At 38.7% G+C, this 12,483-nt stretch overlaps 1 protein-coding gene across 3 annotated transcripts in view; it reads left to right on the top strand.

Annotated features, from left to right (window-relative positions):
• SLC12A1 (solute carrier family 12 member 1) overlaps nt 1-11,501 on the top strand; it is a 43,711-nt gene extending 32,210 nt beyond the window's left edge. For all 3 annotated transcript variants that reach the window (XM_079318005.1, XM_079318004.1, XM_079318006.1), the window contains exons 20-27: nt 650-732; nt 3,211-3,354; nt 5,277-5,408; nt 5,637-5,748; nt 7,621-7,707; nt 8,275-8,410; nt 10,372-10,439; nt 11,177-11,501. In XM_079318005.1, coding sequence (XP_079174131.1) covers nt 650-732; nt 3,211-3,354; nt 5,277-5,408; nt 5,637-5,748; nt 7,621-7,707; nt 8,275-8,410; nt 10,372-10,439; nt 11,177-11,312 — 898 coding nt within the window. In that variant the 3' untranslated portion in view covers nt 11,313-11,501. The remainder of the gene's footprint in view (nt 1-649; nt 733-3,210; nt 3,355-5,276; nt 5,409-5,636; nt 5,749-7,620; nt 7,708-8,274; nt 8,411-10,371; nt 10,440-11,176) is intronic.
• The last annotated feature ends 982 nt before the right edge of the window (nt 11,502-12,483 follow it).

The following is a 12,483-nucleotide window of genomic DNA, read 5'->3' as shown; positions in this document are numbered from 1 at the left end:
AGCTGGCACCATCACAGCTGATGTGGCTTGACAGTGCTAAAGAAGCTGCACTGCTGTCAGCAGTGCTTTTGCAGAACTGTATTTTCCCATTTTTAGTGGGCAGGAGCTCAGAGAAAAACAACCCTAATGTACGTACTAAGGGAATAAGAGAACATCATGGAATTCTTCTTTTAAGCCTAGGAGAATAAGGAAGAGCTTTGCTTCAAATCTCATGTGTGCCTAAGGCTCAGCAGCTCTGTGGGTTGGGATTTAGCTAGGGAACAGTCATTTTAGAACAGGCTTCTCACAGATGCTTGCTCAAAATTCACTTGTAAAGCTGAAGTGAGTTACAGAGCAACAAACCCCACCTCAGCTTTGTTATTTCCTCAGAGAAGGGAGAAAAAAATTACCCTATGGTAACCTAGTTCCTAAAAAAGTGCTGTCTGAAAGACCCGTTCCAGGAATAGCTGATCTGTCCCCATGCCCAATCAAAACTTTTTTTTAAATGTGGTAAGATAAGTACTACAAATTTATATGGGGCAATTCCTTCTGCAGTTTTACCTAGCCTGTCCTCCTTGTGAATACTTTCACTGATCTTTTCAAAATAGCTTTCCTCATCAACATGCACAATGTAAAATCATGTTTACTCTTCTTTTTTTTTTCTTTCCAGTGACGCCTTTGATTTTGAGCTCGGCGTAATTATTGTCAGAATTAGCCAAGGATTTGATATCTCTCAGGTTCTTCAGGTTCAAGGTATGTGGTGATCCACTGGTTAGATGCACAGCCTAAGAAGGACTCTGACACTCATAAGAGTCACCATTTGCTTTCTAGAATAGCTCCTACACTAACAATTTCCACAGTTCATCCTTGCTTGTGCAGTTTAAATCCTGCCTGAAGTCCTTGCTGATCCTGGCAGTCACAGCAGTCCAAGCCTTGCACATTAAGGGGCTCTGCACACCACAGAACTCAACTCCCAAAGCAGTTCTAGCACAGGCACGGACTAAAGCAATAAAATCATCTTTGTGCCACAGCAACAGTGACTCTGCTGCACGTTTCCCTCCTGGTCTTGGCACACCATCTCTATCTGCCTCGCTGATATCGGTGGGACAGACAGGAAACGGGACGCTGCAGTTTGGTGCATCGCTGTTCCCACCCTCACAAACACCTGAAAGCCACAGCAAATCCCAGTTCCCTCTCTTCCCTTTTTGTTCATTCTTCCTTAGGTTAGCAGTGCATATCTCAGGGGGAAAAAAAACCTTCCGCCATACCACAATCATTTCGGGAGACATGCCATCTGGGTGGCAGAGGGGAACAATTCCCTTCATTTCCAGCAGGTTGGCCCCGGGCCGGGCCATAGAGCAGCCGGGCCGGGCACTGAGCAGCCGGGCCGGGCCATAGAGCAGCCGGGCCGGGCCATAGAGCAGCCGGGCCGGGCCATAGAGCAGCCGGGCCGGGCCATAGAGCAGCCGGGCCGGGCCTTAGATCAGCCGGGCCGGGCCTTAGATCAGCCGGGCCGGGCCTTAGATCAGCCGGGCCGGGCACTAGAGCAGCCGAGCCTTAGATCAGCCGGGCCGGGCACTGAGCAGCCGGGCCGGGCCATAGAGCAGCCGGGCCGGGCACTGAGCAGCCGGGCCGGGCACTGCGCAGCCGGGCCGGGCCATAGAGCAGCCGGGCCGGGCACTGAGCAGCCGGGCCGGGCCATAGAGCAGCCGGGCCGGGCCCGCGGCTCTCTGCTGCCGCCTGCTGCCCGCCCGCCGGCACAGCCCCGCTGGCCGCAGGATCGGGTAACGCAGGTCACCCCGAGGAAAATCGCCCCGCAGAATTAAAAGGCGCCAGACACCGCTTACAGGAACAAGGGCAGATGAACTCTCACTCACCACTGGCAGTTTGATGTGCTTGGAGACCCGCAGGGCAAAACTACAGGGACTCAGAAAAGATTCCAAAATAATCAAGCTCTTCTCTCCCTGGTGATTTCTGAGAGGTATCTGCCTATCTCTGCTTGATGTGAGTCAGCAACTGAGTGCTCAAAATATACAGTCATTGGAACACCTGTACAACTACAGTGAAAAACAGCTCTGCAGTCTTACAAACGAGCAAATGCTCTCCAAGTGTTGACACAAGGAGTCAGAAAGAATTAGGGGGGGAGCCTCAAACACAAAGAAATATTTTGAAGCTGATACAGAGCCATTGTAGTGGAAAACAATGATCAATTGTGTTCTCTTATACTTGGTACAGCATTCTGTTCAATAGAAAAGCTGAGATTTTAGTTTTGAGTAACCATTAAGTTTGTGGCTATCACCATGTATAATAATCAGAAGTATGTGACTGTCACTGATTAAAAAGTAAAAGAAAGTGTAATCTTTCTGTTGGCAACTGAGTGCTAACAGCTAATAATGTCTAGCTAGTAAGGGTTTATTCTACTTTTTTAACACAAAGTCTTAAATGAACTTACCTCATATTCAGTTAATGTATTATTCAAACAGAAGATTTCCTTATGAAAAAAGTTTTCTGCAGGCAAATGCCTGGATCATATTAATTAGTACCTCACCATAATATATTCCAGAATAACATATGGTACTGTTTTCTCAGCAAAAGTCTAATATTGCTAAGATTAAATTGTTCTTCTATATTACTAAGTTTACAAAATTGATTAGCTAAATCTTACATCTTTGCAGCTAATGCTTAAAAAATTAAAGCATGAAAAATATTTCTGCATGAAGAATGATTGTATATTCAGGATCCTTACTATTTCTGAGAATCTCAAAGTACAAACCATGAGACTTTGTTCTAAGAAAAGAGACCCACAGGCTAGAACTAAATACCTCAGCTTCCTTACTGTAGGAAAACAGATTTCCTAATGTCTTTTCCAATTCTTGGCTAAAAAAACAACTAAACATCCAAAACATAACTCAATAAATAATATCTCATGTAACTATAAAATGTCATAATACTGAATTTGATTGGCAAGAGACAACCTGAGAGCAGCTGGCACACCACAGTGCTGTAAGCAAAGGCACCCCAAGCCAGGGCTTCCAGAGGTGAACTCAGCTTCTTCCTCCCTACTTTTGGAAAGAAAAAGCATTCCAAAAGAAATTTTCATACCAGGAGCTTTACATTGTCTACAAAGTACCACAACACCAATTACATCATAATCATTAGTTCAGTAAGGGATTTAATTTAAAAGACAGCAATGTGTTACCTTTTTTTTTTTTTACTTTTTCTAATATACAGAGGAATTAGAGAAGCTTGAGCAGGAGAGATTGGCACTAGAAGCCACCATTAAAGAAAACGATTTTGAAGAAGGAAAAAGGGGTATCTGTGGATTCTTCAAAAAAGCCAGCACATTGAATATCTCAAAACATGAAACAAAGAAGGGTAAGTTCCAAAATCACAACTTATCCTCAACCCTTCAATGCATCACACTTTCACCAATATGCAAACTGGACTTTACTCCATGCCAAAAACTCCTGAGCCACAGAGAAGCCCCTGGAACAGAACCTTGCTTCTGCAAACCATGGTGGCCACAACCCTGTGATGCAGCACAGTGAGGTCCTCTGCTCATAGGACACTCTGTCTACAACACATTTATCCCCTCATTTGTTAGATGAACTTCTCAGCTCAGCTTATGTTCACTTCTATTTGTCAAAAATAGAACATGGTTATTAAAGTTTGAGGAATACAAAACAAGTTGGTTTTGAGGGGGTTTGGGGTTGTTTTTTTCTTTTTAATAGGGTGTTTTAAGCTTTTAAACAGAGGCCTTTTATCCTCCTCTCTAAAGAAAATTGGAACTTAAGCACAACATGCAGGGAATAATCAATCTTACTTTACTTAACATACACACACAAACTCAGTACATAGCTGAAAAACAGGTAAAAAGAGCAAAACTGCTCTAGATTCTAGATTTTATAATTTCATAAAAATGCACAAGTGAAGGTGGTAAAAGTACTGAAAGTACATACACAGCATACTGTCACATAATCAATTAACACAACTTAGATGTGTAGGTGATGAAGTCAATATTACATTTCAGATACAGTAAAATGATACAGACCAAACTTAAGGTCTCATTTCACAACTGCTAGGCTGTAATGATAATGACCTGAAGCCATGCTTGTACACAGACATGTATTTTGAGAGTTTTCCCCTGCAGAGACTATTACACCTGGCTGTGCATGCAACTCCCACCAGGTGCCAGGAAGGTCTAGAGACTGGGAACATAAAATGCCACTATTCTTCAGCTGGCAGATTTCAGTTGATTTTGTTTCAGTATAACATATTTTTATGACAATTCCACCAAGAGTATGTAACCCTGTTTCAACTTCCCTTTCTGATTTAGTTGAAAAATGCATAAAGTAGATAAATGTTACACATTTTTGCTCTCTGTGTACAATAGATTATGTTAATAATTAGCCCCACCTCTCTGTTTTGTTTTCATGTTCATATTCCCCAGAGTTTTTCCATCTTCCAGCAGACACGCTAGAACTGTAGAGGAAAGCCAATAACTGCTTTGGAACCATCCTGTACACACTCCAAAACACAGGAAAACCACACAAAGCATTTTCAGAACCTAGCAGATCAGAGTAAAACCTCTAAAGAAGCCTGTTTGGTAACAGAATACTCCTCTGACTCCACCTCTTTGAAATCATTGAAAGAGAAGCAGTAATAAAGCCACAGGCCTCAAAAGGTAGAATGAGAGAAGGTATTATAAGTACAGTCAAGACTGTATCTTTTAAAGCCAGCTAAGCAAACAGCAAGAATCAAAATTTATTTCCAACTAGCAGTGACCATGTCAGCATAGGGAATCAGCCATATGTGCTTGTGTTTTCTAATTTCCAGCTTCACCTATGCTACCCCTGCACCCCATCAGCTCATTTCATCCTCTGTGACTGTGCCTTTCAGGGGAGCTGTCTATTTTACAAGACAGCTGAGCTTGTAAATGATGCAAAATGACACATTTACTTCTAAAGTATATCAGGTATTCCCCAGTTGCTTTTAAGGCCCCAGTGAATTTTACATTAACTAAAAAGAGAGAGAGATAGAGAACAAATAATCGGGTAACCTTTTTCAAAATGTTATAATCTAGTGACAGTGTGTTACACAAGCTTTAGTTTCTGTGTGTATGAGAAAATTAAAAGTCTAAAGCATCTACTCTGTAACCTTTTTTTCAGATTTAAAGGATAGAAATTATGTCAGAAACAGTTCATTATCCTGAAGCTTTCCCTCCATTTGGCTCCCTAAAGCTACTTATTGCCTCACTTATCAGACATCCTTCCACATTTTTTTCTTTCTCATTACAGAAAGCACCATTAACACCATGCAGTCAATGCATGTGGGTGAATTCAATCAGAGGCTGCTAGAAGCCAGCACTCAATTTAAAAAGAAGCAAGGAAAAGGTACAATTGACATTTGGTGGCTGTTCGATGATGGAGGTAAGGAATTCCAGTAAGAATCACAGAGAGATTTCTCTGTTACCAAATATAAAAACTGACCTGGGAAGTTGCATAAAACTGGGTTTTATTAAGCTTACATAATCAATTTTATGTCAGGCTTAAATGTTTTAAAATTAACTTACATCCAACACCGCTGAAGTGAAAGATGGAATTGTTACAATACAATGCACTAATGTGATATTCCTCCAATTTTCTATGTTTTTCCAGGTCTAACAATCCTGATTCCTTACATTCTAACTATTAGGAAGAAGTGGAAGAATTGTAAATTAAGGATCTTCACTGGAGGAAAAGTCAATAGGATTGAAGAAGAAAAACTAGTGTAAATATAACTTTATTTGTCTCACTTGTTTAAAGATGCTGAATATAAAGAATATACAACAGGAAGGTGGGAATTTTTCAGCACAACTGGTTTGTTGTACTGTGGGGAGTGGGAAAAAAAAAAAAAAGTACTTGATTGAAAGGTGTTAAGCTTATGGCATAGCCCTCAAGGCTCTGCAAATGGTGATTACCAAAGGAAACTCACATTCAGCACTTTTCCCCATTAATAGCTCATATTCCCTTCTCTGAGAAGAGCAGTTTGCACTCTGTAATGAGAATATAATTACTTTTATGGGATTTACATGAGACTGTCCAGGTAACAGGAAGTAGAATTGCACATGAAGCTCTCACATGCAAATAGCATAGACAGACAGTTCATATAATGTGATTAACTGTGACAAAATATAAAGAAGTTAAGGAGGAAGTTAATCAACCTTCAGGCCAAGTTGATTTTAGTCAGTGTTTTTAAGAAAGTCTAGACTTCATAATCATCATTGGCCTTTGAGCAAATTAAAGGTACTAACACAAAATTATTTTTATCACCACTGCATGTAGGACCTTTCCTTTCTCAGCACTTCACACATTACAGGCACAGCCATTTCACTACCAGTGGAAGCAGCACAATTTGGGATGAAAGTCAGTGACTGCTTACCAAAGAGCAGAAACACCATGTAGAGAGTTACAAACAACATCTCAAGCCAAAACTCTAGTGGCAAACAAGTAAGAGGGGTGCAAGGACAGGAATTAGAATCACCAGCTTCATTAGGATTGCAACACAGTGGCTTGGAAAGACAGCTGCCACAGGATGTTCCTGTAAAGCAAAAAGGAACACATAGAGCAAACTTTACTCCACTGTGGTTCCATCAGATACTGTTTAAGTACCCTAAAGTGAATGTACTTCTGCAGAAGAGATTCACAAGTGTGAATGTTCAAAACAGGGATTGCCACAAGGGACATCAAGCTTTATACAAACAGTATGTTCTTTTTATATAAAAACATTTAAAAAAGAGAAGAGTAAACTCTCAGGTCATAAACAAATATGTATTTCTACCATGGTTTGCTCCTAGGAACTCTCTGACCTTTTTAAAATACAAAGTTTACAAACCAAAGATAGAAACAAAAAAGGAGGTGGGAAAAGGAGGTTTGGGGAAGAACCACAAGATCCCAACCATGGTTAAAACAAAGGCAAACATGACCAAATTAAACCTCTCTACCCTCAGCACAAACACACAAACTATTCCTTCTGCAACTGGGGCAGAAAAGCAAAGTATTTTCTTTTATAAACATGTGAGTAGATCAATATAAATTCATAAATGAAAAAGATGAAGAAGGGTGGGCTCGAACCACCAACCTTTCAGTTAACAGCCAAACTGTTTGATTCTTTAAAGATTTTTAGATTTTAAGATTCTTTTAAGAATTGGACATCCATCTTCAGGACCAAATTGTCACATGCACTACCAGTATTGTAAAACCCTATTCAAAGCATTCTGACAGAAACAGAATAACAGAAGTCTTCTGTAAGGATTGGAGAATTCTGACCTATTGTATATTGAATATTCTTCCTTTATACCTCAAGCCTTTGGGAATACTAAAAGTACTATTGTTTTCCCAAAATGTAAACACCCTGCCCTCTGTCTGCTATTACTTTCTTTTTATTTTGTGATTTTCATCAATCATCAGTTAAATGAATTATGCTACAGCAATCACATTAATCCCGTTCTGTAACTGGAAATTGAAACACTAAAGCATTTAAAGTAATTTGTCATATAGTTAAAGATAAGATAAAAAATGCAGTTGTCTAATTCATTTACAAGTGTACTTTGATATAAGGCACTCAGAAGTACAGTGGTAAAACATTCTCTTTTGTTTTCAGGATGGCTTCACTCCTAAGCAAATTCAGAATAAAATTTGCTGATATTAATATAATTTGTGATATCAATATAAAGCCCAACAAAGAGAGGTAAGAAGTATTACCAAAATCCACTATTTAGTAGCCAGCCTTTATCTAGAGCTTATTTCTTTATGTTGAAAATTTAACAAAAAAGAAAAAAAAAAACCAACATAAGAAACCCCCCACAACACAGAAAATAACACTGTCACTTCATTGTAATAATTTTACTAAGAGTAGGAAAAAAGAAAAGAACCTTTTAACAATCACAGCTTAAAGGGTCAAACTCTGTCCAGTATTCATGAGGAGACCCATCTTCATTGTTAATATTAGTAACCAACATACTACTGTAAAACTCATTTCAGTATTTTTGCTAGAACCAGGACAATGCAGAATATTCTCTGCTAAATGCAGTGTTTAATTATCCTCAAATAACCTTTTAATCATCCTCAAATAACCCAAACACAGAGAAGTGGCACAGATATTACTGGGGGCACGATGTGGCAAAGAATAGTTAAAGATTTTGCATGTTTTTCGGTTATAATTATTATCAGTGAGGCCTGTCATACACAGTGACTGTGAAATAAGTTAGTGAGTTCATACCCTGCAGCAAGGCTTCCTTTGTAATTCCTGTTTCAGCTGGAAATTCTTTGAAGAGATGATTGAACCATATCGCCTCCATGAAAGCTGCAAAGATATAACAACTGCTGAGAAATTAAAGCGAGAGACTCCATGGAAAATTACAGATGCAGAGCTGGAAGCATTCAAGGAGAAGGTAAAGCCTCACCTACCTTTCTACATATGTACCTTTTCTTACCCTCCAGATGTTTGAGGTGATTAGTCAAAAAAAGTGAAATACCAGATATGGCATTAGAAACATGGCATGTACAAACCTGTATTTGATATTTACAGATTTGATTTATATTGTAAACACTGCAGAGGTGTGTTTTGATTGCATTATTGAGCTCTCTCAGACCTTGGCACGTTTACACAGTATTTTCCAGGTTGATGAGAAGCTCTGCCCACATCAAAGCCAGTCAGATGAAAACCACCTCTGAACCAGAAGCCACACAGTTACTGCACTGAGCCTGAGCTAATTAGGTCTGCTGAGGTTTATTAAATGGCTCCACTGTTTTGGAGCTTGAATCTCTTAAAGGGTGCAGTTCCAAACATTCACCACTTTGGGCAATTTAGAACTGAATCCAGACACTTCAAGTAAGGCTAGAAATTTCTCTAAGGGCAGGGTTGAGCATGAATTCTTACCTCAATGGCAGAGTGAAGACTGAACCAGTCTATCATGCAGAAGCTCTCCTACAGTTCCAAGGAACTTCAAGGCTGATGCTGGCTGATCCACTGGGTGAATTACAGCCCAGTCTGCTCTTTAAATTTGTTGGAAAAATATATTTTTACCAATCAACTACCAGGCTTCATTAGGCCAGTGATAAAAGGATGCAAACTCTTTCACCCTTAAGAGACAAGTTCTCCTGTAAGTCACAGAGAATTAATCTAGCAATTTCAGTTATAGTTCCTATGGAATTAACCCGAGTGCATTGGGAGTTTAGTTATCTCCACTTTAGGGTGCTGGTAACTTCCTCAGCAGAGCAAGGATTGTGACTTTGAACTCAGAGCTGCCAGAAGTCACAGCCTGACATATCAACATAAGCAGAAATCAATGATGATTTAAGATAACACACTATAATACTGACTGCAGCAGCTGGGAAGCAGACTGACTGCTCACTGCATTACCCTCCTCATGCAGCTGATAACCAGCATAAGGTTATAGCAGTCAGCTATGGGTAGAAAACCTTAGAATGATTCTCACCTTAAATTGTCAAAAATTGAGAGTCAGTATAAAACCTCAGTATAAAAGACAACAGGAATATAATCACAGACACTTGTGTGCAGAACCAGTGAGAATACAATATAAAAAACCCAAAAAACATTACTAAGCTTGGTCTTGTCTGGTCACTAATTAAGGAACCAGAAAAATTCCTCAAAAGTTTAAAAGAGTCAGCAATATAAAAATGCCAAATTACTCTGTAAAATAAGAACAGCAACAAAAAGTTTAGCTTACATATCTGGAACAACATGCCCCTTTATCTTCAGAAGTAGGGCAGTTCTGGGAATTTTACAGAGGACATTAGAACACATTTACAATTCAACAGAGAAAAACCTGGCAGCAGAGATAAAGGGTGATGTTATAGGATGATTCTCATGAGGTAACAGCTGGCCAAATTATGAGGCTTCTTACCTATTTAACATGTACAAGAACACTGAAATTTCTGTAGAGAAGGAAAATTTAAGGTCTGAATGGAGAAAAACCTGCTTTTTACTTTCTCCAGAGAAAGAGAAAATAATTGACAAAATCAGTTAAGATATTTCTGTGTTATACAAACCTTCCCCGGTTTCTAGTTCCCTGTGACTTGTGGTTAAGTTATAAAAATTTTGAGGCCTTGAGCTCAACCATAAAGTAAGTTCAGTATAAAAACAATCCCTATCTCCAGGAAACATAACACAAGCATTAGAAGTGGCCCTAATGTAACTACACTATTTAAAAAGTGTGGCTTAGCATCATGTTTTGCCATTGCTGAGACTCTGGACCCCAGAGCAGACCTGGCTTCCAGTGATGCCAAAGCAACAGCAGAAAGTCTTGCAGGCAAGGGGGAGTGTAAAGTCTGTAAGACACCAGAACTGAGGATCACTGACCTGATTTTTTCTTTTCCATGTTTTAATCAGAGTTATCGCCAAGTCCGTCTGAATGAACTCCTACAGGAGCATTCGAGAGCAGCCAACCTCATTGTCCTGTGAGTTGCAAGAGTTTTGATTCTAAGAATGATGTGTAATGGCATTCTGAACTCCAGCTACAGAAACCCTTGTGTTAATTCACTCAGCACAAAAGTAATCTTTCAAGTACCTTCTGGAGGACTTGCATCTGGACTGATGGTTCTCTGGGACTGTGCTGAATATGAATCTTTCCTGGTGGTGAAGCAATTGCATAAAAGAAAAAAGGCCACTAATAAAATTAGCCCAAAAAGGCCCTTTCCAGAATCGATTTTTATTTACAGATACATTTTTATACACAGCTTCAATAAATTAGCTTGCACTTGTGATGCACAGATAAACCTCTACAGCTCTATTAATTCAGTCTCAAAAAAGGGGTGGTCATTTAATGCTCACCATAAATTGACACATATTTTAGAAGTCCCATCTCACAGAAACTGCAGATCAGAAAATAAGCTGATGGACTGCAAAACTGTGTATGTGCTGCATTTCTATCCTTTTTAAAAATCATACTATGTGTGAGTTCTTTGACTCCAAAAATATTCTTTACCAGTTTAAGGCTATAATCACAAGCAGCTCATGTCCAGTACAATCAGCTGAGCAAGGGTATGCAAATTAAGGCCTTATGATACTAAAACAATCTTGTAGTCTAATTATATCAGTTGTGTATGAACAGTAATATTTTCTGCTTAGTATTTAATGAGAAGCCTGGGCTACTGCCCTCATAATGATGATTTTATTTTTCCCTCTGCCCAAACAGGAGCCTCCCTGTGGCAAGAAAAGGAGCAGTGTCAGATTACCTGTACATGGCTTGGCTAGAAATTCTCTCCAAGAACCTTCCTCCAATCTTAATGGTCAGAGGCAACCACAAAAATGTACTGACTTTCTATTCTTAAAAAAACACCAGTGCCTGGAATATGCCTTGCTTGATTCCAACAGCTACATTTTTAATGGCAACAGTTCACCAAAGACACATTCATTTAATACAAATCTAAAACCTTAATAATTGACAGAAATTTTTTCAGAAATCCAAAGAAACAAGCAAAAAATTAAGACAAAAAATGTAAATGGTCCCTGTTGGTGTTACACTCTGTAGCTTCTACAACACTCCAGTACAGGCAAGAGAAGGAAAATCTACTTGTATGTCATGAGACAGCAAATATTTTGAGCACACAAAGGATAAATTCTTCTGATTTTATAAGGTATTGAAAAAGTTTGTGTATTTATCCTAGAAAGTAAAAATTAACTGTGATAATACAGAAAGCATTAAATCTCTAAATAATTATTTCAATCTGCACTCTCATAGTTGCTAATGAGCACACAGTAGGATTAAAATGAAATGCACCAACTTGAGAGACAAAACCCTGAATGGCATCCATCAGGTGTAAGTCATGAACTGATAGAATGCAAGTAGAATACATGCAATGCTTTTTGATTGTAATATTGCCAGATTAAGACCTGTGCATACAGCAGATGCTTTTACCTAAAATGTTCTGCTAATTTAATTCAAACACTTCTAATTTAGTGACAAATAAAAAAATTAGATATATAAAAATATGGACTCTATTACAAGACTTGATAATGCATTGTCAAGCTCTGACATGCAATGGAATGTGTGATTGAAATAATGTGTTTAATAAATTTCATAAAAAAATTCACAAAACAATATTCTGACAATTTTTGCTATGAATGTTAGAGTTAATACAATCTGCCATTATACATTTGGATAATGTGTACAGTGATTTATGTGATTAGAAAACAACAAAAACTCATTAGCTGAGTTGAATGCCTTATTTTTGATTTATATAAAAGATTTCTCTCCTTTTTTGACTTTCTAAATAATATTAATTATACACTCACTTAAAATAAAGGCAATTCATTAAGTTGTGTAATTTTTCTATTTCCTACTCTGCAATGTTATGGTACTTTATAATTTCAGCTGTCAAGAAAAGCAGCTTCTCTTTCTAATGGGTAAAGCTATATCCTATGTGTAAGCACTATTTAAATTAAAGGCCATCAAGGAGCATGGCTAATTTATTTTCTGTAGTCCTGTAACTCCTTTGCAGA

This window comes from Erithacus rubecula, assembly GCF_903797595.1.
Source record: "Erithacus rubecula genome assembly, chromosome: 14".
Lineage (NCBI taxonomy): Eukaryota > Metazoa > Chordata > Aves > Passeriformes > Muscicapidae > Erithacus > Erithacus rubecula.
This window is presented reverse-complemented; position numbering and strand designations above follow the sequence as displayed.